General features: G+C 44.2%; 2 protein-coding genes across 3 annotated transcripts in view; both read left to right on the top strand.

The window, feature by feature from the left end:
* The window catches only part of cntn2 (contactin 2), a 29,854-nt gene extending 17,991 nt beyond the window's left edge, over positions 1–11,863 (top strand). Inside the window, exons 17-23 of the mRNA XM_020654294.3 lie at positions 336–406; positions 1,592–1,826; positions 2,737–2,852; positions 3,742–3,928; positions 5,995–6,107; positions 6,847–7,015; positions 8,968–11,863. Coding sequence (XP_020509950.1) covers positions 336–406; positions 1,592–1,826; positions 2,737–2,852; positions 3,742–3,928; positions 5,995–6,107; positions 6,847–7,015; positions 8,968–9,074 — 998 coding nt within the window. The 3' untranslated portion in view covers positions 9,075–11,863. The remainder of the gene's footprint in view (positions 1–335; positions 407–1,591; positions 1,827–2,736; positions 2,853–3,741; positions 3,929–5,994; positions 6,108–6,846; positions 7,016–8,967) is intronic.
* Positions 11,864–12,730: 867 nt separating this feature from the next.
* On the top strand, positions 12,731–18,269 carry chia.1 (chitinase, acidic.1). Of its 2 annotated transcripts, none has more exons than XM_020654292.3 (12): positions 12,731–12,795; positions 12,909–12,970; positions 14,051–14,080; positions 14,164–14,368; positions 15,154–15,210; positions 15,299–15,464; positions 16,017–16,141; positions 16,401–16,524; positions 16,603–16,785; positions 17,449–17,565; positions 17,689–17,815; positions 17,904–18,269. In XM_020654292.3, the coding sequence occupies exons 2-12, from the start codon at positions 12,952–12,954 to the stop codon at positions 18,110–18,112; spliced, it is 1,362 nt and encodes a 453-aa protein (XP_020509948.1). In that variant the 5' UTR covers positions 12,731–12,795; positions 12,909–12,951; the 3' UTR covers positions 18,113–18,269. The 2 variants fall into 2 exon arrangements, with proteins under 2 accessions (XP_020509948.1, XP_020509949.1); XM_020654293.1 differs by having other exon boundaries at positions 12,783–12,807.
* Positions 18,270–25,104: the final 6,835 nt, after the last annotated feature.

Consider the following 25,104-nt stretch of genomic DNA (forward strand, 5'->3'; position numbering starts at 1 on the left):
TTTTCGCCAGAGATTCAGTTGTGTAAGTCTTGGAGCAGCTCATCTTACTAACAGCAGAGCGTCTGATGTGTTTCTTCTTCTTTTGAACTCGTAGTCAGATCTAACTGACACTGACTCATGTGACATCACCTGAGTCAAACGTTAACCTGTGACATCATCAGACATACAACACACAGCTCCCTTTAGGAGAGGATTCAGGCTTCTTACTCCTCAGTAAACAGTGTGAGAAGAAACGCCAAACTGAGCTTCATCAGTCGCTTAAATGTTGTTACACACACCTGACAAACCAACTAATAAAACGTGTGTGTGTGTGTGTCTGTGTGTCTGTCCCTCAGCCCCCACTGTGGCCCCCAGTGGACTTGGAGGAGGAGGAGGAGACCGTAGTGAGCTCATCGTTACCTGGACGGTGAGAGAAACACTCACAGTGTGTATGTGTTAGACGTGTGTTATCAGCTCACAGGGATACTTCACCCATTGAAACATGAATCTGTATTGATATTTTGTCATATATGTAGTAGAAATGTGAAATACATTTTGAAGTTGGTGCCTTCTTGGCCGAGAGAAGGCAGAAAGTGTCTTTTTGGTTCATGCGGATGAAAGACACCAAATCCCAGAATGCACAGCACCGCAGGCCACTCCCACTAAGGTCCTCTATTTCAGAATCAGAAATACTTTATTAATCCCAGAGGGAAATTTGATCGTTACAGTTTCTCCAAAATATACAATATAGCAGTAGAAATATAGTAATAAAAACATTTACAGACATGTTCACTTGAACACAGAAGGCCATTTCCTCAACTGATTCAGAGATTTCTTCCAGAAGGAAGTGGTATCTTGGAAATTCCTGGCAGAAAACAGACTCTATGTCTGTGTCCACAGGCAAACAGTGACAGCACCGACACCACCAGTCCGCCCCAACAGCTGGCCCGGGCTCCTCGTCCTCACCGCCGCCGACATGCAGGCTTTATGTCTCGGCTGCTGAGCTGGCAGTGGCCGGCGGAGTCCAGCAATATAGCAATATAGTCGCGAGACGGTTGCTGTCAACAGGCTGGTTTTGTTTCTCGGCTGCTACGGCCAGCAGCAGCAGCAGTCAAGACACAAGACTGGCCTGTCGGCAGCAGCCATCCCGCCACTATATTTATATTTTTTCACCATTATCAGCTTTCGCCATAGAGCCTGTTAGCATAGCTTCCAAGCAATATGGCGAACATTAATTTTCGATTCTGGGAGTGAGTTCCCACCCACTGATCTGTGATTGGTCTGTAGCTTCAGTGGTCGAAAATATGAGGAACTAGCGTTGTAGTTTTACCCCGCTAACCACAACAGCTTCCAGTGATGCAAAAATCGTCATTTTGCATCACAGACTTAGAAATACAAAGATTTCCCATCTCAGGGGAAAATGAGGGCGGGATGCACAACCATTTAAAAATACTACCAGGTTTCTAATGATACAAAGCTTAATGCAAATGAGTGAAGTATCCCTTTAATTCAGACTTTATGTAGGTCTGAAAACACAGAAACACGTTATTCTCCCTCTTTAAAACCTCTCCGTCTTTGTTCCCGTCTTCATCCTGCGGTCTGAACCCTGCAGCCAATGGCCAGAGAGTATCAGAACGGAGACAGCTTCGGCTACATCCTGGCGTTCAGGAGGAAGGACACGTCGTCGTGGACGGTGGTCCGTGTTCCTCACGTGGAGTCTTCTCGATACGTCTACTTCAACGAGAGCCTGACGCCGTACAGCCCGTTTGAGGTGAAGATCAGGGCGTTTAACCGGCGAGGAGAGGGACCGTTCAGTCAGATTGCCGTGGTGAACTCTGCAGAGGAAGGTGAGCGAGGAGAAGATGAATCTTTAACCCTTTTCACACATGAAAAACTCTGGAGATTTGGCTACCCGGAAGGACTTTAGGCTATGTGTGAACGCAAACAGCCGCATTTTTCGCGCGGTCTTCACCCGGAGTTTCTCCGGCCAGACCCCTAGTATTTTATCTGCAGAAAATCAAAGTGAGCTGATGTCTGAACGTGGCCGCATATACTCCGGAGATTTTCAATTCGAGTCAATGGGACCCGAGTGACCTTTATATATAGTGATCGGCTAAAGTGTCTGCACGCGACCACTCCGTGCATGTAATTAAACGGCTGCATTCTGTTTTCTGTTTGTCAGTATGTTGTTCTCCTCTCTTTTGTGGATGTTGTCATTCCATTGGATTACACATTGCATTGATATAAAGGTAAATATTGTCATTATAACGTTGCATTATCTGTTGCTTCGGCCGCTACTTCCGCATTGTTTTTTTACGTCACGTCCTACCTCGGGAAATCCCCCGCGCCCCCTCCCCTTTGACAGGGATAGTCCCCCGCTGTGAGGAGCATATGTGAACGGCTAGGTCAGGAGAATCTCCGGAGAAGTCCTCCTGTAATTATCTAGATATTATCCGGAGTGCATATGTGAAAACGGCTTTTATGTTTTATGTTTACATCTCAGAGCATCAGGAGGCTCAGCAGGCGAAACCCCCCCCATCACTCCCCCTGTTTGTTTTAATGTTTCTTTAAGATGTAAACATTTATTTAACACAGAGGAGAGAACTTGAAGGTTTGAGAGTTTGTCTCCAGCTGCAGTGTCTCCTCTCACCACCAGAGGGCGCCCTCACCTCTCAGTAGATACACCACACACCTGTAGATTCACTGAAGGTCCAATAAAACATGGTGTCTCCTCCCCCCCTCCTCCTCCCCCCTCAGAGCCCACGGTGGGACCCTCCAGCATCAACGCCACGGCTCTGACCGCCTTCGAGATCCAGGTGTTCTGGGAGCCCGTCCAGCAGCTTAGCGCCAATGGAATCCTGCGAGGATACGAGGTGAGGAGACGCAGGATTACACACACACACACATCTCACACACCACACATACACATACACACACACACACACCTCACACACACACACCTCACACACACCTCACACACACACACACACACACACACACACACACACACACACACACACACACATCACACACACCACACACACACACTCTCTCACACACACACACACACACACCACACACACCTGGTGATACAAAGCTGAGACTGCTGTTTCAGATGTTGATAACTGGTCTCATATCTGGCAAACCGAGGGGCGTCCAAAACGGTCGTGTGGGGGTGCCTTAAAACCGCCTACCTTCTCTGGTCCAAACAAATCCAGAGCATTCAGGACCAGAATCTAAAGTTAGAAGGAGGACATACTGGCTGCTGCATTGTTGTCAGAGAAGCCAGCACTTCAACATAGCATGTTTCCTTAATGTCTGATCAGAGAGTAAGATCACTTTATTATCTCACTCACTACACATCTCACTGATTGGACCTTTAACTGATAATAAGAATCATATTCAGTTTGTAAGTATGAGTTTACCTTCACTGTCATAGATTTAAAGACACAAAGCAGAGTTTGATCTCCAGTGAAACCGTTTTTTATCTGTTGTTATTGTAACAGTCCTCTAACCTGAAGTCAAAGTCCTCATCACTTCATTATTTTATTTATGAGTCCGATTAAATTTATCGTCCTCACTCTGTAAACTTTATGATTTAAATCCAAAGATTGTTTTTGCTGTCAGCAGATTTACATCAGTGTGTGTGTGTGTGTGTGTGTGTGTGTGTGTGTGTGTGTGTGTGTGTGTGTGTGTGTGTGTGTGTGTGTGTGTGTATGTGTGTGTGTGTGTGTGTGTGTGTGTGTGTGTGTGTGTGTTTAGATCCGGTACTGGCGGCAGCACGAGCGTGAAGCGGCGGCAGATCGAGTGAGGACAGCGGGACTCGAGACGTCAGCCCGAGTGTCCGGACTCAGACCCAGCACTCGGTACCACGTCGCCGTCCTGGCCTACAACAGCGCAGGCACGGGGCCACCCTCGCCACGCACCACTGTCACCACCAGGAAACCCCGTACGTCTGCACACACACACACACACACACACACACACACACACACACACACACACACATGATATAACATGACATCACGATGTCTGATTGACCCTAAAAAGGTCAAGAGCAGGATTTGAACTTCCTCCAGCTGCAGAGCTCAGTTAGCCACACGGCTATCGGTGCTATCAGCTAGCTAAGCCCAACGTCCACCTATCAGGACAGGGTTGGTGTTAGCAATCTCCGTTAGCCCTGCAGCTAGCTCCAGGCACCCCGGGGGGACCCCAACAGAATCCCCGCTCAGCTCTCTCATCCCGGTCCAGGTCTGACTCCTCTCCTCTAATCTCCACTGATTATAAAAGGAGAACTGAACAAACTTCACACTGAGCCCAACGGAGAGGGCCTCATGTCAATCAAGGTCGTTTGAAGGAGGTTAGCTATGTGGGCGTGACCGTGTTGTTCTGCATGTTCTGCATGAGACGTCACACCTGCAGACTTCCCTCTCTCTCTCTTTCTCTCTCTCTCTCGTGCACTCGAGCTTGTGATGGTGATTGAATACTTTGCATAAAAGAGAGGTCGGGAAATATGCTTTGGCGGCCATAATCATTCGCTTGTCTATTTCGTCAGTGTGTCTTTTCGAGCTCTTGATTAAAGGAAGAATATGAGATTCAAATGTAAAATCAAGAATATCCTCTGAAAATAACTCAGTGAATCATGACTGTCTACAAAGGGTGTAACATCCGAGTCCCACTGTCGGTGATGTTTTCCGAGTTTTCCAGAGTCCTATCTTCAGTTTGTTTACATCGAGACGGCCGGCTGACTCCTCCCCTTGCATATAAAAGTTGTTCATTTGAGGGACTAGAGAAAAGAAGAACAACATACTGTACTCACTGCTTAACTGTGTTTCTAGATCACGCTCATTTCAAGTAAATTTACATGCAGTGTGAAGATACGAGCATAATATTCTTCCTTTAACTTAAAGTTTATCAAAGGACAAAAGCCTCATGAACATGAGGTGAAACTCTGAAGGTAATAAATATCACACACACACACACCGACCTCAGGCTAAACCTGTTACCCGGGATGTCCTGTTAGTCACACAGCGGGGTTAAATAACCTGTGTAATCTGATACATGTTATATCACTTAGCCTGGGGGGGGGAGGTTCTTAACTCAGGAAGCAGGGTGACATGAGATCACCTACCTGAGCTCACCTGGAGACTGAGCGTTCCCTCCTCCACCTGTCCACAGATTGCTCTCTGTACTCACCTGTAAAGTTTGTTTCAAACAGCTGATTGGAGCTGGACACATCACAGACAGAATAGAGTTTATAAAGGAGACGCATACTAAAAGTTATTTAACCACTTCACTGCAAGAAAAATGAATCAAGAAGGCGACTGGTGTATCGGGTAACGCTCTCTTCAGGGCGCCCTGGTTATGGCGCTGAAGCAGCGTTAAAGCTTTAAAGGATCAGAGAATGTTTACCTTTTAAAATCTGTATTTCCTCTTCCTGTTCTAATTGTCTGATGACTCCCTGCCTCAGGGGCAAAAAGCCAACGATCCAATCAGATTCATCCAGGCGTTATGTCCCGCCTCCTATCCATACGTACCTGGCAAGGGACGAACCACGATCAGGAAGGAGGTTCCCAGTGGCGTGGTGGGCGTGACCTTTACGACCACATGATCCTCAAAGAGGGGGACTGCGTCGGATCAATAACGTATCTCTCTGTTCTGATTGGTTCTTTTCTGTTACTCTCCACGTTCAGTTTCATGAGGACTTTAAATTCTGGAGTCCGACCCCGGAACACGAGATGAATTCACTCACCCTCCCAGAGCAGCAGATTGAAGGGCCGTAGACTGAGGAACGGTTTGCAGAGTTTCTATGCTGCAGACATTTGAACGATGAGCTGTGTCTCCGTACACTTTGTGATTTCGTGACAGTAATGTTTTAAATAAAGTTTAAAGTCACAGGGTTAGGGCAGGCTGCGAGTAGAGTGGCGTGCAAACTGTACTGTCCCTTTAACTCTTTATCCTCTCAGAGCCACGTTTAGAAATGTGTTTGAAATCACGTCTGTGTTTCTGTTCCAGCTCCCAATCGTCGCCCGGGTAACGTGTCGTGGAAGACTGATGCATCGTGGGTAACGATGAGGTGGGACCACGTGAAGGCGATGCACAACGAGTCCGCTGTGCTTGGATACAAAGTGAGTCATTCAACACGCCGCGAAAACTCTTTCCAATGTGACACCACTCTTTCCACGTGTCCTCACGGCCCGCCAGCATCCAATAAAGCATCTCCTCCAATGACAGCTGGGCTCGTCTCCAGCCCCCTGCAACCCCAAACGGGAAAAGTGGTTTATATAAAGGATGAAGCTGATCGGGCGCTGCGTCACTTTATTATCTCGTCCTCACCGTGTGAGAGGTGTGTGTGTGTGAGTTGTGTGTGTGTGTGAGGTGTGTGAGAGTGTTACATAACAACAGAATCAAAGATCAGGATTATCAGAGTATTAAAGATCAGCTCCTCTGTTCGAGACGATAACCGTGACTCAGTTTACAGATCGCTTCAAGAAGACGCTGCAAGACTGGGGGGGTTGTTTATAGGCAGAAGTGATACTGGGTTATTGAATGTTTCTGGGGAAAAAAAGAAAAATGTTGACTGTATCCCAATTGCACTGTATGTGTTGAATTTGCTTTAATAAAATATGTTGAAAAAGAAAAAAAGAAGACGCTACAAAAATTAAACTTTTAAAAATTCACTAAACTCTGAAATCTATTCCCACCTGTGTGTGTGTGTGTGTGTGTGTGTGTGTGTGTGTGTGTGTGTGTGTGTGTGTGTGTGTGTGTGTGTGTGTGTGTGTGTGTGTGTGTGTGTGTGTGTGTGTGTGTGTGTGTGTGTGTATGTGTGTGTGTGTGTGTGTGTGTGTGTGTGTGTGTGTCTCTCAGGTCCTGTACAAACATGAGGGTCTGACGTCTCTGAAGGTTCTGGATAAGTCAAAGACGGCCGTGACCTTGCCACTGCCCAAAGACAACGGTTACGTGGTCCTGGAGATCCGGTCATGGGGGGAGGGCGGGGACGGACCGGCACACGAGATTATCGTGTCCCGGGACTCAGGTAACACACACACACACACACACACACACACACACACACACTCACACACACACACACACACACACACACACACACACACACACACACACAACTCACTCTCTCACACACACACACTCACACACACAGAGACACACACACACAAACATGCACACACAGACACACACACACACAACTCACTCTCTCACACACACACACACACACACACAACTCACTCTCACACACACACACACACACACACACACACACACACACACACACACACACACACACACACACAAACTATAAAACAATAAAGATGACACTGATTTGTATACGTATCAGATGTAGACTCTTTGTCTAGCAAACAGTTGCTGACAACACATGGTTGGCTCCTGTCCAAACATAGATCTGCTACAATTTACATGTTTCACCATATAAGGTTACAGCTTCACAGACCCAAAAGAAGAATTACCCTAAGATGTTTGACACAATTTAAAGATATGTCCACAAAATTATCAAGATGAATGAATCCATGAAAAAACGTACTAACAATAACTGAGGAAGTCATCCTGTGTAGGTTGTGATCTAAAGTTGTGGGTCAAAGGTCGTTCTTAGAGAAGAGAAACTTCGTCTTTATCTCAGAGATAAAAACATCAGATATCGATCGTAAACATGTCAGCGGTGACAGTCCTGCATGCTTTTATGTCTTTATAGAGGTAACAGAGCTCTCTACAATGTTTAGAATTTAGACTGCAGTACCCATTTTAAACACTAGGGGTCAGAGTCACATACTCCTAACCCACCAAAGTATGGCGTTTGAAATCAGAATGGCCCTTTTTCAAACCAAACCCTACACCCTCCCCCTCCGTGACGGAGTGCACTCTGTTAGAAGTCACACTCTCAGCTGAATGAAGTCTCCTTTATCAAGGTGTAGGGTAGAAATACAGCGGCAGGCTTTGGGACAAACTTCCCTCTCTCACACGGAAACAGGAACTGTGTGTTACCATGGTTACTCAGGGGCATCTTGCGGGAACAGCTTTTTTTTGTAGCTAATGCATTCTGTAAAAATATTTATGTAGCCTAGATTCTTCTTCTTTAGTTATATTAGTGTAGACTTATAACAAAACTATTAGATTGAGCCTACATTGTTTATTGTAATTTATAATTTAAGTTAATTTATTGTAAATTTTAGATCAGGGTGTCCTAAATTAATGCAAAGACAAGGAGACTATTGTTGAACATCAGAGCAGCAAAAAGTGTATTTTTTTGTTTTTTTAATTGAGATTTCACAAAGACATCAAAAGTAGAAAAATAAGAAATAAATATTAACAGCAACATGATTTAATATTCTTTTGTTACAGTCCCTGTAAATATAAAACACTTTACAATAAATAAATATAAATTTGATCCTCAGTACACATTTGAAGTAGTTAACATCTGTATGACGATATTAAATGTCTATCTTAGTTGGAGCAGTGTTTGAACTCACAGGTTGCTGTCTCCATGACAACCGGACACAATAGGCGTTGCACGTGATCCGAAAGTCGGCATACCTGCAGACTCGCTGGTGGAGGGTTTTATAACCCACTACCACTCCCCACTAGTTGGTTTGGGACGGACTTAATATGGCGGACCCTCTGCGGGGACGCACAAACGGAGGGGTAGTGGGTAGGGAGAGGGTGTAGTGGCTGGTTTGAAAAAGGGCCAGAACGATTCTAGGGTAACTGCTTTTAAAGTCCTCCATACTGTCACATGGATGGTGTTGTGTTCCATGGACTGTCAGGAACCCGTTTGAGCGCCAGATCTTCTGTCCAGTCCAGCGCTTTAATCCACAGCGGCGAGGTTCACTGACCAGCTGATGTGATTCTAAAGATAGATGTTTGTTTGGATTAAGAAGCAGAAAATCAGAGCGGGATATGTCAGTGTGTTTTACTTCAACCTTTTTGCTGACTACTTCTTCTTCTCTCTGACAGGAACTGGTATGATGGTGCAGAACGAAGCCCCGCCGACACAGCCCAGCCTCCTGCACCTTCTCTCTGGATTGGTCCTCCTCTCTCTTGTGTCATTGTCAGGCCTGTGAGCTCGGCCAATCAGTGGACTTTTTACTTTTAACGGCATGAAACTAAACTTAAGCTCCTCTCTGTGTGTGTCAGCCTGAGTTAGGGATGCTGGGGGGGGGGGGGGGGTTAATGAGGGTGGGTAAGGTTGCAGCACTGCAGGGATTCACGTCTTTCTTTTTTATATCAAAAACAAAACAAGTGACGTGTTTTTTTTAGGGAGGTTTTAATGGGGGGGGGGGGGTCAGCTCTGTGTGTTTGTGTGTATGTGTCAATTAAACCATGCCTTATGGGGACCATCACATCCATGTCTCAATGTCTCACACTGACGTCGTCTCTCAGACACACTCACAGCCTGCAGCTGTTAATAATATGTGTGTGTCGGTGAACACACAGGACAGGTGTGTGTGTGTATGTTCACTCTGACAGCTACTCCACTGCTCAGATTTAAAAGGTCGGGGATTCCTAAATCCAGCTTTTATTTGTGTGTAAGTCACACATTCCCACCAAACGTACCAGGAACTTTGTGTCCCAGCGTCAAAATCTGAGAAAGATAAAACAAATATCTTCTTAGTCCCCAGGGTCGTCACAATACTAAAATTTTAAACTTTGATATGATTCCAGTTCAAAACAAACGATGCTGATACCTGTTAGTGACAACAACAATAGACGTCCCTGGCACCTTGTATTGGGTGAATAATGGTTCCTGCACAATGTCTAAAATTGCACAAAATCATGAGCAACATTTAAACCTTTTTGTGCACAAAGACATAAATACAGACGTGTAAAAACCTAAAATGTCATCATGATGGATGTGAGTGAGATAAGAGACGCAAAGACCAACAGTCTTCAGTAAAAGTGTAGTGGCAACAATGTCTACAGCTGATTTAGAAACTCAACAGCTGATTGGACAAACAACTTCAGATATCCGTTTGATTTGAGCCTCCAAACAGAAGTGAACCTCCTCCCTGTCTGCAGAAGTCTAAACTCTGCTGCAGAGGGTGCTGAGGGTCTTCCAGGTCTTTCCTGTAATCTCTCTGTATGCAGACGACTCTGCTCAGTGTGAACACATGACACATGACACACATGTTAACATCTGTAAGCTGTGAGTCTACAGGAACATGTCGCATGTCCACATGAATGTTTAGAGTTTGTATATTTATTTCTTTGTTTACTCGTGTGGTGCCTGCAGTGTGTAAAACCTGTGATCAATGTTATCAGGGTTTATTTATCTCTTTGTGACGATAAGAACGAGGTCTCAACAGTAAACACAGTCGTATATCGCCCTCCTGTCAGCCTCTATCAGGCTCTATCAGCTCTTACATCATGTTCGTCTGGCTGCAGGTAACAGGAAGGATGTGACCTCTGACCTGTGTCTCATGTAACACACACACACACACACACACACACACACACACACACACACACACACACACATTCACGTCCAGATATCACTGTTTGTCTCTTTTGTTGCCTTATTTTACTCCTAATGGTTTAAAGGTTTTTAGTTCCTCCAAGTGTTAGAAAGGATCAGATCCATGCTCAGAGTCAGAAACAAGCCACAAACATGTTCCTTTCTCCTAAAATATGAGCTGAATCCTCCCTGACTTTAAAGAAACTTCAAATGTCTTCTTTGGTTCTGTTAAAAAGCTAGCAGCTCCTCTAAAGAGGAAGACTCTAGTGGACACTGGAGGAACTGCAGCTGTAAAGTTGGACATTTTAACATGGGGCTCTATGGGGACTGACTCACCTCAGGAGACACTGGAGGAACTGCAGTTTTTTGGCCCTTATACATGGCTTTGAGTTAAAAGCCTTATCTTAGAATAAATCCAACACTAATGTTAAAATCTTTTAGAATATCTCGGTTTAAAAACGGTTTTAATAGCCATTGTTTTAAATTGCTGACGTGTTGCAGCTGTACAGTCTCCACAGGTTCACGTCCTCTGTGTGTACACGAGTCTTTAAGAACCAAAACACACTAAGACTCACACATCATCAAATCCGACAACTTATAAACATCTGAACGGTAATAAAAATATGATATCAGGAAGATTCATCTGAGTTTGTTTGTGACGTGAGCATGTTTCCAGCTCACCTGTTTTAAAGAAGTTTACAAAGAGGAAGAAAACGCTCCTAAAGGTTAAAGATCACGTCTCTGTGGAGTCGGACTGGATTCTGTGTTTGAAGGAGTCGGTCTGGATTCTGTGTTTGAAGGAGTCAGTCTGGATTCTGTGTTTGAAGGAGTTGGACTGGATTCTGTGTTTGAAGGAGTTGGACTGGATTCTGTGTTTGAAGGAGCCGGACTGGATTCTGTTTGAAGGAGCCGGACTGGATTCTGTGTTTGAAGGACTCTGTACAGTATCTACATCTGTTGACGGTCTGGACAACGTGTTGACCTGTGTAATTCAGTGTTTTATATTTTTTTACTTTGCAGGTGGTTGAATGATGGACCACTTGATCTTACCATGATGTGTTTTATTTTTCGGTGCATTTTGTGCTTCATGATCAAAACACCAAAACGTAGGGTTAGCTAACGTAACGTGGGACGCAAACTTGATTGAAGTGATTATTAAATAAATGTGAATTCATGTTTTGCAGCTCAGAAACGTTGAACCTGTCTCGTCGTCTCCGCCGCACTCCAGATGTCTGAGAAGTTTTCAGATTTTGTGTTTTTGTGCTTTTCTCTGTACAAAGTGTGTGTTTGTAATGCTGCCTTTAGTGTTCATGAGGAGACATCGTCTCTCTGAGAGTCTGAATGATGAACGCTGACTGTAAATATTATTTAAAATAAACACCTTGGGATTGTATTAAAGTTGTGTCTCATTTTATTTACCTCTTTGTGAACTCGGGGGGGCTCATTGCATTTAAAGAGACACACACACACCAAAACGGAGCATTCTGAGAGAGCTGGTTTATACAGGGTCACAAACCTCCTCTGGTGCTTGATTCATGTTATATTTTGACCAAAGCACAGCACAGATGTTTCACGACCACGGGACTGTTGGAAAAGGTGGAAAAGGGGGATGATATGTCCTCCTAAACCATCTTGTGTCCTCTGCTCCCTTTATGTGGAGTCCCACAAGAGTCAATTCTGGGTCCACTCTTATTCTCTTTATGTACGTTACCCTCAGGTGATCTGCCCACCTGTATCACCTCCGACCGCTGCTGCGCGGGCGACACACAGCTGTGTTCATTCAAACCAAACACCTCAACAACCTGAGACCAAGACCATTAGAGTATGACAACACTACCGCCGCTGCCAAGAAGTCAGATCTAAAGTTTCTGACAGATGGTTGCTTAAACTATGTTTTATAAATAATGTCTGTGATTGCATTTTGTGTTTGTGTGATTTCTGTTGGTTTGTGTGTGTGTGTGTGTGCTTGTCATCAGGCTGTGACTATGTGAAGCACTCTGTTACTGTTTGTTTGAAAAGTTTGTTCTGATCTTTAAATCTGATTAGATAATATTTGAGATTTCGATTGATCAGCGAGGACACGTGAAGGTCGAGCAGATCCCGTCAGGAAGCTTGAAGGTTCAGTAGTAATAATCTCTAATCATTATATCCTGTCATTAATCGCACATGGTGACGTGGAGTTGTTTTCTGTCAGGTGTAACCCTCACCTGTCAGTCTCACCTTATCAGCTGACCTTTGGCTTCAGGTATTAGTCATTAATGAGACTAATATAAATGTGGACGCGAAGTCTTCCCAGCCCGAGACTCTCCTTCTGATCCTTGTCCCGACAGGTAAGCAAACAGGTGATCACAGGTGACCTCCACACTTGCCTATGAGACTTTAAAGGGGGGGTGCTGCTCTTTGATGTTTTCTGTCTTCATCCTCGTTCTTCCGTCCGTCTCAGGTTCACGGTGCTGCAGAACGTCGTCTGATCTCCAGAGAGCGCCATGGCAAAACTCCTCACAGGTATTCACGCTGTCATGTTTTATCTAAGCTTTAATGTATGAGTAATTATTTTTAACATCTCCACGGCGAGACGGGAGCAAAGTGTAGAAGCTCTCCGTTACAGGACAGAGAGTTTAAACACGCTTCACTCATGAAGTCGACCGTTTAAGAGAAAAACCTTCATGAGTTTATTTTGATTTCATACTTTCATGACCCTCAGAAGTTTATTATTTCTCCAACGTCATCTGAGTCTGACACTTATTACTCAAACTACAGCAGCTTGTTTTACGTCTGACCTCAGATCTAAAATGGTGGATTTTAATAATTTATTTCTAGTTAATAATGTCCTCCTCCATCAGCTGATCTGTCCTCACCTCCTCTCGGATCAACATCGACCGCAATCTCTTGTTTTCACCTGGAGTCAGAGAAAGTCGCTCAGTGGAGGAGGCGGGTTAAAATGTATTTAAAAAGCTTTTAGTTCAAGCAGACTTAAATTCAGACCCTCGATAATCACTTCACACCTCACTGTCACACGGTACACATGGCTTGTTATTTAGGCCACGCCCACATGCGTGACATTAAGATGCAGCATTTTAAGAAGCAGAAGACGTTTTCACTTTAAAGCAACAGTATGTAATTCTGACACCTAGTGGTTAAAATGGGTACTGCAGTCTAAATTCTAAACATTGTAGAGAGCTGTCTCCCCCGCCCCCTCCTCTCTAGAGTCGATGCTCACACAGGTTGCTATGTGGTGGACACTGAAGCTTCAGTGTTTATCCAGCTCTGCATCGGTCTGTAAACCTTTCTGCGTTCTAACCTCTCTCAATTTTTCAAAAGCATCTCCAACATTGATCCTAGTTTGAGCCTCTCAAACACAGACGACAAACATAACCTGCCTAAACATCTGAAATATTTAAAATAACTTAACTAGAAAAGTCGTTTAAAAGCTTTTAAAATGATTCAGTGTGGCTTTCAAAAACTTTATTCAAACTGTTTCAATCTGTCATCATTAGTTACTGTAATGCACATCAGATTCCTGTTTTTAATGTTTATTTTCACTTCAATCTAAAAGTCTTGAGATCCTCTCTGTTTTTCTTGCAGTGCTGGGCGTTCTGCTCGTCCTGCACATGGGTAAGATCATCCTCTCTTTTCACCTGACGTATGAACACGTGCACTCTCATGTTCTCACCGCTGATCTGCTGTCCTCTCCTCAGCCACGTCCACCAAACTGGTGTGTCACATGACTAACTGGGCCCAGTACAGACCCGGAGCCGGTAAGTTCACCTCGGACAACATCGACCCGTTCCTGTGCACGCACATCATCTACAACCTGGCTACGATCAACAGCTTCAACCAGATCAGCCCCATCGAGTGGAACGATGAGCAGCAGTTCGTCCGCCTCAACGGCCACAAGAACGCGTGAGTGTTTGTAGAGTGTGAGCACACACACAGCGCTCACTGTCAGAGTTTAGAAGTTTTAGTGTAAAGCTCAGAGTCCAGCCGGGTTAAACAACATGTGAAGGTCATCCAGCGACTCCTCTGTGTCTCACAGTGTGTTCATCCTGAGGTCAGCTGTCTTTAACTGTCTTTCTCATCATGGTCGTTTACTAAATATCACTCATGCCGTTCACCGTCAGAGCCCGATCACACAGAGACACAAGCCGCTCTATAAACACCTGAGCGCATCTGGGCCAAAAACAGCTGGAAGCATCAGGGGGCGGGGCATCCGGGCGACCATATAAAATAGGTTTGGGAGAAACTCGCCTTTGCTTTTCTCTCAGACGAGGAGGGGGAGGTAAAGACTCCTCCTTCATTTGATTGGCCGCTTCAGCTAAAAGAAAGCTAAAAACACTTTGACTCTGAGTCACTGAACATGTTTTAACTTTTATGTGCGCACAAAAACCGCTAGAAAAACTCATCAAAGAGCTGTACCAGAGGGAAACAATAGTTTAACTGGTGACCTGCTGCATGGTCAAGGGTTATTCTTTGAAGTAAATGTGCCAGTTCTAAAGTCCTCCTCAGATGAATTAGTCCCAGAGAAACTGTCAGAATCATTTTGTATTTGGTGCAGGGCCACTTTGGTGCACACTTAGATTGACTCGTTTTAGGGGGTTCTTAAAATCCACCTCAGGTTTGGTGTACTGCGATAGAAAGAACCTTGATGGAAAGTCTTTGGCTCATGTTTTTCTCTTCTCTGCGGTCAGGAATCCTGCTCTGAAGACTCTGCTGTCCGTCGGAGGCACCCTGAATGGAATCAGCCCGTGAGTTTCAATCTGACCTTCTTTATCCTCGCCACACATTCAGTGCTCAGAACTCCTTCTTCTGACGCTGTATCATACATCCCAACAGATTCATCACCATGGTTTCCACGGCAACCAGTCGAGCAGCCTTCATCAAGTCAGCCATCAGCTACCTGCGAACCCACAACTTTGACGGTCTGAACCTGGCCTGGGAGTACCCAGCTCACAACGGGAGCCCAGGCACTGACAAGATGAGGTTCACCATGCTGGTCAAGGCTAGTATGGACCTCATCTTTCAACACATTTTAAATGGTGTCAAATCCAACCAATAGATGGTTGCACTTGGAAATGTTTGTGTGCAATCTCTCAGGACCGAGAGATCCTTTATTTCAGAAGGGAAAAGTAAAACCTATGGGGGTGGGGCAGCTGAAATGTCAGGGATCACCAAATTATTCACGGTCCATCCTTGGGATGTTACGAAACATTTGGGCCATATTTATTGTGATCCCTCGAACAGTTAAGATATTTCAATAAGAAACTTGGTGGTGGTAGAGGAGAGGTCAGAGGAACAGTGAAATCTGTGGACCATGAATGTCTGTACAAAATTGGACTGTAAATTACGTCATACTTATTGAGAAGTTCACAAGTCCGGCTTCCATTTTATTCCAACCATAAACCTGCGACTATGAATGTCGATATATAAAGCGATGAAGACCGAACAAAGCTGTGTGGATCATGATGATCCCGGGTCTTCTTCAGAACCTGTGTGGTTTCAGTAGCAGATCGGATGAGAGGTCTGAGGTGGCTTTTGGTTGTTCTGTCTGCAGGAGCTGGTCAAAGCCTTTGAGGATGACGCCAAAGACACCAGAAAGACTCAGCTGCTGCTGTCTGCCACCGTCGCTGGTTTCATTCCCACCATCAACGCAGCCTACGAGGTCAGGGATATTTCAGCGTAAGTTTGATTTCACTCAACGGTATTCTTAAAGGTGTTGGTTCTGGTAATCCAGATCCTGTGGATCAGGGTGTCCTTAACAGGGAACTAGAATCCACTGATTGGTAAGAGCTTTGGTTGAATAAAGTCCATCGATATCTCGATAAGCCTCTCATGGTGTAGGTGACATCACGTTTACCCGGAACTATTAAACCTACCAGTTTACATGTTGTAAATTCTGTCCACTCTGCTGATCTTTAAATCTCTCCACCATCAACAGTCAGCTTGACTTCATAAACGTCATGACCTATGACTTCCATGGTCACTGGGAGGCAGCGACGGGACACAACAGCCCTCTGTACCGCAGTTCTGTGGACACGGGCTCACATGTTCACCACAACATTGTAAGACCACCCACACCTCCATCACCAACCTTCAATGTAAATATATGAAACGGTATTCACACTGATCGTCTTTGTTAGAACTCTTCTATTGCACACTGGATCGCTCTGGGAGCTCCTGCTGAGAAGCTGCTGCTCGGTGTCGCCACCTACGGACGAACCTACCGCCTCACCACCTCTGCTAACGGCCTGGGAGCGCCATCTAACGGCCCCGCAGACGCTGGACCCTACACTCGCACAGCTGGATTCTGGTCCTACTATGAGGTAAGTCAGTATGAACCTAATAACTGTGACTGCACCACTGGTGATACATGTGCAGTTTAAATGCAACCCATTACTAGATCACTGACCCACAGAAGACTAGAAAAAGTGCTACACAAGCTCCAGTCCACTTACCATTCCTGGTCTGTAATGGACATGTCAGTAATGAAAGAATGTTGAGTTTATTGTCAAAGGTTTAAGACCGTGAAGATGGTTCATCCTAAGCTCTGTGATGTCGAATTGGACTTGCAGAGTCTGTGTTTCTCACTCCATGATAAGGCTTTTAATGTCAGATTTGACCCGGTTAACGTGGCCCATCCCAAAAGATGCTTCATCATAATCCCGTGTTGTTCGATCTAACTCAGCAAAGACGGTCCAATCCGAGCCCTGGGTTGTCTGATCTAACGCTGTTAATACATATATTTTTTGTCCCAAGGCCCTGCAGAGGTCTTAGAAAGCCATGTGATGTCTAACTCAGTGAAGATGGCAGACGCTTTTATCTAAGCGACATACATCAATCTTTCATAATGGTCATGTTCATCATTATGCAGATGACACGGTCTTGTTAACATTTAAACCTGATTTACATCAAATACAATCTTCTCTTCAATCCAACAATGATTCATACATGTTTTCAGATCTAACTCTGGTTCTTTCGGTCACCAGGTCTGTGAGTTCATCTCCTTTGCTACTGAGCATTGGATCCCTGAACAGGAGGTTCCTTACTCCACCGCTGGCAGCTCCTGGGTGGGCTATGATAACCTGCACAGCCATTCTGCCAAGGTAACCAAGAGTTTCACTCAGACAACTCATTTACAAACATCAAGTCGAGTTTCCTTCTCCGTTTATACTTTGTCTTTTAGTGTTTTTATTCATCATTCTGTCATTGACGATGTCCTCTTGTAGGTCGAGTGGTTGACTGACAAGAATCTTGGAGGTGCTCATGTTTGGACTCTGGACATGGACGACTTTGTAGGAACCTTCTGTGCAGGTGGAGCGTATCCTCTGGTCAATGCCCTCAGGCGGACAATGGGTAAGTAACATTTGCATTCATTCTTAGTCAGCTGGTCGATCAAATCGTCCCGCCTTTTCATTGAGAAGTTAACGTTTCCTTTCTGCAGGTTTCCCACCAAAGCCCACCACCACCCCAGCCCCCACCACCACCAGGGATCCCGTTGCTGAATTCTGCCGTGGTCGCCCCGATGGCCTGTATGCGAACGAGGCTGATAAGACCACCTACTTCCAGTGCTTCCAGGGGAACACATACCTTCACCGCTGCCAGCCGGGCCTCATCTACTGGGACTCCTGCAAGTGCTGCAACTGGCCATGAGCCCCAGAAACCTGATCCACCAACTCACAATGAGTCCATCAGTCTACCCAGAACCATCAGTGAGAGTCAGAGTCAGCATGCTCTGATTAACTTCATGGTGCTGGATCACTGCTAAATGCTTTATCTAACTCAATAAACCAAAACTGATCTCAACTCACCTCGCCTGATTCCTGTCTCATTCCTGTCTCTAGTGAATGTAAACGTTTTCCACACATATTCCGTAAATATTACTGAGTGGTTCATTGATTCATATATGTTCTCTGAAAGACATATATGAGAATATAACAGGTATCAGATGCAAGTCTATAAACACAGACACTGACAGTAAGTGTAGAGTATGTATTTCTGTTTGACACACCATACGTTAGATAGAAACCAAGTTTTTGTTTTCATGCTCATAAGAGTCAATACTCCTTCATTCCAGAAGGGGGCGGTAATGTACCCAAGACTGTTTCGTAACTTTTTGGCAAGACATCTTAAAAGGTACCTCCACACCAAGCAGCAAACTCCAGTGTTGGAAAATAAAACCAACGTATAAAATTCTGCAGTTCCCCGAGTGTCCACTACAGGCTGGCTGCAGAAGCACTGGAAGTCACATACACACCCATTTTACAGCAGAGATTGTGGAAGAAGATAGGCCCGCAAACTTGCTCAAATGCATTAAAAAGGTTTAAATGATCACAACGGGCGTATGTGCGGGCCTATCTTCTTCCTCAGTTTTGCTGTTTTTGCACAGCCCTGCACCTACGTGATGTGCATATAACTACCTCTTTTTACAGCAGACATTAACATGTTTACAGCCTGGTTCAAAACACAAGTGAGGTCTCTGTAGCTCCTGTCTTTATCAGCAAATATAAGCTGCAGGGACACTCAGGACAGGTCGTCCCAGCACATGGAACATGACATGAGAGAGGGAGAAAGAGAGTTACTTGCTGGCTGATGTTAGCAAATGTTATTCAGGTGTTGCTACATTTTTATCTATACCCAGTTTGTGTTGCTCAGTACAATGCAAAAAATTAAATGAAATAAAATAAAGTGAAATAATGATTATAGTAGTTAAAACAGCTCCACTTTAAACATTTTAGGTGTAAAATTCCACATGCAGTAATATCAAGAAATAGGCTATATACTGTATATATAAAAAAACTGTTGTGCTTTTACTTTTTAAAGTTTTGGTAACGTTACAGCTTTCTGATAATACTTACAAACTTTGAAGACTTTGAATACAGAAGTTACATTTGTAGTGGTGTATTTTCATTATTATTTGCGCAGTAAGTTAATTACTGCTTAATTTAATTAAGATTATTGACTTTCCGCGTACTGATTGTTTTGGGCCAGGGCTGTTTTGTAGTCCCAGTCCGTCCCTGTTAGTGGATATTTCATCCAGTGAGAATGGCGTCCTCTTGGCGGCATGATAACGGCATGAAGGTGATATGATTCCAGTCTTACTGGTCTGAGATATTAAACCAGTGTTACATCACATCACCTTGGCAACCAGTCTAATGAGCGTATTGACTTCAGAAATAATGCTGTGCAGGCGTTTCTTCTGTCGCAGTTATCAGTCCTATTTATATTTACGATATCTTTGAGTACGCTCTGCTGAGGTCAGAGTGAAGTCTGCAAGTCTGTTCTCATGGTCAGGGGCGTCAGAGCTGCTGTAGTCCCAACCATGTTTTTAAAATCATTCTGTAGTGACTATCTAATGTCCAAATTTCTTATCTTCCTTTTAGTCGCTTGCATAGGTGTATGGAAAGTTCTTGACGCGTAAAAAATAAATAAATGTCCAAAATTAAATTACTTTCTGATGTTCCAGTTTATTGTCACAAATGAAGCAGGGCGGGGGGGTGTTGTTCAGGCAAGCCGTCCATCAACGATCTCGAGGAGCCTATGAGAGCTCAAGAGCTCCCAGGAAAGTAGGCAGTTAGTGATTGAGATTTACAGATAGATACATGCAGTAATATGATGTACTGTATATGCACAGAGAGAGAGAGAGAGAGAGAGAGAGAGGAGCTCAAGGTGCCAGTTCCCCCGGTAGTCTAAGCCTATAGCAGCATAACTAGAAGCTGGTCTACAGCAGCACCAGCCCTAACTATAAGATTTATCAAAAAGGAAAGTTTTGGGGACTTCCGGTAATGGCGGACAGGGAGTAGACGTGTTTACCTTCCGTTCCCGCAACTTCTAAAAACTTTTATCATTTCAACCCCAAACGCTGTTTTGATTTTACACAAGTTTACCCCGATACGACTTACTAACTCAGGACCACACGAAGAAATGTCATCTAAAGCCTCCAAGCAGACTAAGAAAGATCCCCCGCCGTAAGAGGAGACCGTAGCTAGCGACGTTAGCATGGCTGGGCTAACCAGCTTGCTAGAGAGTCACAAGGATGCTCTTTCGACAGAGTTCAAGACCACCATCTCTGCCCTCGAGTCCAAAATTTATCTGGTGCAAATGACAGTGTCTGACCATGGGCAGAGAATCATTTCCTCACTGTTCAGGTAATGACATAATTTATCGGACCATGTCTGTGAATGGTAGAAACAGCCGGTTCATTTCCTGGAACGTTAAAGGGATGAACAGTGCCACTAAAACCAACAAGGTAATTTCACACTTACAACATCTCAGGGGGGACCTCAGCTTTTTACAAGAGACGCATCTCCGCACCTCAGCTATTTCTCGCATCAAATGGGCCACATGTTTCATTCCAAGTTTTCAGAGAGGGCGAGAGGGGCAGCTATCATCATACATAAGGATATTGCTTTTGAACCAAATACCATTATATCCAATCCAAATGGCAGATACGTTATAGTGCCAGGCATACTACAGAACACCCCTGTGGTTCTGGCCTCAATTTATGCTCCAACGTGGGATGACAATAAATTCTTATCCAAATTATTTTCCTCTATACCTCATCTTAGTGATCACTATATTATTATTGGAGGCGACTTTAATCAGGTTCAGAACATGGAGCTGGATAGGTAATCAACTAATCGATCTAACACATCCAAATCGGCCAGTGTCTTAAAATTTCATGCAGACCAACTGGGGTTGATAGACCCGTGGAGAACTGGATTCCCTTCCAGTAAAGTCTTCTCATTCTTTTCACACATTCATCACATGTTCATCACACGTATTTGCGAATAGATTTCTTCTTGCGGGATAACAAGCTGCTCAACAATACTCTCTCTTGTGACTACCACAGTATAGTCATCTCCGATCATGCCCCAACATCTGTAGAAATAATTTTCCTCGGAGCAGACCACTCTCAAAATTCTGGAGATCTAGCTCACTACACAGATTATTTTTTTCTTTGAAACAAACGACACTCCTGATGTTGGCAGTGATATACTTGATGACCTGTATTCGGCCAATCTTTCTTCCTCACTTTACAAAAAGCGGCTCCAGCTTCAATCTCAATTTGATTTGTTGTCCACTGGTAAGGTTGAGAGGCAACTCCTTCAACCCAAGCAATGTTTTTTTGAGCAGGGAGATAAGGCGGGAAAACTGCTTGCTTATCAAGTGCGGGTGGCTAGGGCCTCCAGACTGATCCCCAAAATAAAATCACCTTCAGGTGAAATTACAACGGACCCTATGGAAATTAGCAATATCTTCTCAAACTTATATTCTAAATTGTATTACCCCCAAGTTGACGGAGGAGACTCAGGTGGCATGGGCGCACCCATAACCATATCTGAAGTGACAGAAGCAATTAAATCCTTACAAACCAGTAAATCACCTGGTCCGGACGGCTTTACCACAGAGTTTTATAAATCCTTTCACACTGTACTCGCTCCATTCTTGGTGAGGGTATTTAATGACGCCTTTCTGAAAGGCCACTAACCACTGACATTATCAGAAGCCTCGATCTCTCTGTTGCTAAAAAAGTATAAGGACCCTCTCTCCTCTGTGGCAGCTACAGGCCAATTTCCCTACTGAATGTAGACTTTAAGATACTAGCTAAAGTCCTGTGTTGCCATCTCCAGAAGGTCATTCCGGCCCTTATTGACCCTGATCAGACCGGCTTTATCTCAGGAAGACAATCATTTTTTAACACTAGAAGGCTGCTCAACATAATTTTTTCCTCCACTAACAGCTCACCTGGAATTGTGCTCTCTCTGGATGCCAAAAAAGCATTCGACAGAGTGGAGTGAAAGTATTTGTTTTTCATCCTTGAAAAATTTGGCTTCAGCTCTGATTTTGTTTCATGGATCAAACTCCTTTATACATCCCCGCTAGCTGCTGTCAATATCAATGGCATAAAATCTGGCCTATTCCCACTCTCCCGCGGTACACGCTAAGGGTGTCTGCTGTCCCTGTTACTGTTTGCTCTGGCCGTTGAGCCCTTAGTCATATGGCTTCGTAAAGAGGAGAAGTTTGAGGGTATTACATGTTTCATTCTTTCCCATAAGCTGTCTTTATATGCGGACGACCTTTTGCTTTATATTTCGAACCCAACATCCTCTCTTCCCACGATCTTAGACATCCTGGATCAATTTTGGAAACTTTCTGGTTACAAACTAAACCTCCAGAAGAGTAAATACTTCCCTATTAATTCACTTGCGGAAATGCTTCCCCAAACTTTTTTTGCCTTTTAGAAAGGTCACAGAAGGATTTAGATATCTAGGGATCTCCATCACAAAATCGTTTACAGAACTCTTTGCTAAAAATTTCCGTCCATTATTGGATCGTTGCAAATCGGATTTAACCAGGTGGTCTAGTCTCCCTCTCTCTCTATTGGGACATGTGAATCTAATCAAAATGGTGGTACTGGTAATGGTGGTGCCTTTCAGCACATTCCCATATTCATCCTCACTGGATCAACTGATCAACTTATTTATATGGAGTAGTAAAAGAGCGCGTATTAGGATGACAGTTCTCCAACTCCCCAAGTCTGAGGGAGGCCTGGCTTTACCAAGTTTCCGCCGATATTATTGGGCCTGTAATATCAACAAGCTTTTTTTTGGAATGCTAATGTGACATGGGGCGAACAACCCCAGTGGGCCCTGATGGAAACATCCTCTTCACGTCTCTCGCTTTGGTCTGTGGTTTGCTCCCAGCTTCCCCTTCTGATTAGGTTTAGCACCAGACCTGGTCAAACAGAGGTCTCCAGACTCTTAACGACCTCTATCTTATGTTGTTTTTTTCCCCGTTTGCAGATTTGTCAGCAAAATTTAACCTTCCGAATACACACTTGTTCCGCTTTTTCCAGATTAGACACTTTGTGCAAAAATTATTCCCCCAATTCCCTAGCCGCCCTCCGGATTCAATGATTGATTCTTTTCTATCACTAAATACTGAGCGGAAGGGGCTCACCTCGATCATATACGGTTACATTTCCAAGATTAATCCAACTTGCTTGAGCTCCCTATGAGCCATCTGGGACCAAGACCTCGAGATCACTATGTCGGATGACCAATGGGCATGTGTACTTGGCCTTGTTCCTACCTCCTCTATATGTGCAAGGCACAGTTTACTACAATGCAAGATTCTACACAGGGCCCACTTCACCAACGCAAGACTAGCCAAGATTTACCCTGACAGATCTGATGCATGCAACAGATGTAAACAGTCACATGCTGATCATATGCATATGCTTTGGTCATGCCCACGTTTATCTGCGTTTTGGTCTGCAATATTCGATACACTAAGTGTTGTCTTAGAAAGAACAATGGACCTTGACCCCCTCACTGCCATTTTCGGAATCCCTTCTATGCCTAACACGCCCAAATCCGAGTTATTGCATTTACCACTCTACTTGCAAGGAGACTTATTCTACTCAAATGGATACATTCCTCACCGCCTACTTATAGTAGATGGATTCAGGATATACTGCAGTGCATTAGGCTTGAGAAGATGAGGTTCTCCCTGAGAGGTTCCCTTAAATTATTCCACAACACCTGGCAACCCTTTTCAGATCATATCGATACCCTAGCTATCAATGAGGAAAATAATGAATAAGAGATGAACTCTCTCTCTCTCTCTCTCCCCCTCCCCCCAATTAAAAAATAAAAACCTAATTTATGTTGTCTTACCCTGCAATTGAATGCCTAAGGGAATTATTTAAGGAACTATCTTGAAGTTTTGTTTTGTGTCTGTGTTGTTTATTTATATATCTATATTTGTTTTATTTTTTATATATTTATTTATATTATATATTTTTTCTAATGGTTTTTTCTTCATTTACTTTATTAATTTATTATTTCCTCAGTCTTCTTGCTCCTTGTCCTAGTATGCATGAGTGTGAATGAGACTCCTGGGTAGGCTACGATGGAAACAGGCTACCTCTGGAGTGGGAATAGGATTCCTGACTCGGTGGGTGGGTACAGGGTTAACTGGGTTGGGCGGGAGAAGGCAGGAATGGGGTTTATGAAAAATGACCACAGTACACTGTCATCTCTTATGCCAACTGTATGTTTTCTTATCATCTGTGCAAACTGATAAAAAGATTTTGAAAAAAAAAAAAAAAAAAGGAAAGTTTTAAGTCTATTCTTAAAACTACAGAGTGTGTCTGCCTCCCGGACCCCGGCTGGAAGATGATTCCAGAGAAGAGGAGCCTGACAACTGAAGGCTTTACCTCCCATAGTACACTTAGAGACTGTAGGTACCACTAGCAGGCTTGCATTCTGGGACCGTAATGTTCTCGAAGGGTAGTACGGCACTAGTAGCTCCATAAGATAAGATGGTGCCTGGCCATTTAGAGCTTTGTAAGTGAGAAGAAGGATCTCCCTCATAGCGGCCTGGACCCTCAGACCCCCGGAGGACACCTGTGAGGTGTAAAGGTGGACTACGGTCGACCTTCAGTGATCTGTTCATTAGCATTTATTTATTCCATCATTTCAGAGTTTCAAAGTCGTGCAGAGAGGGAAAATCAAGATTTACTCTTTGACTGATGGTACAAAAAGCTGCATTCAAAGGAAAACGCTTGTTTCTTTCAGGAAACCTTCAGATAACACATCAGATTCAGATTCAGGCATCTTTATTAATCCCAGAAGGGT

This window comes from Labrus bergylta, chromosome 5 (genome assembly GCF_963930695.1).
Source record: "Labrus bergylta chromosome 5, fLabBer1.1, whole genome shotgun sequence".
Lineage (NCBI taxonomy): Eukaryota > Metazoa > Chordata > Actinopteri > Labriformes > Labridae > Labrus > Labrus bergylta.

What these genes read in the sequence shown, in the direction of transcription:
- chia.1 (XM_020654292.3), top strand. An exon ending in CTCAACGGCCACAAGAACGC is followed by an intron (nt 14,369 to 15,153) that starts GTGAGTGTTTGT and finishes CTCTGCGGTCAG; the next exon opens with GAATCCTGCTCTGAAGACTC. An exon ending in CACATGTTCACCACAACATT is followed by an intron (nt 16,525 to 16,602) that starts GTAAGACCACCC and finishes CGTCTTTGTTAG; the next exon opens with AACTCTTCTATTGCACACTG.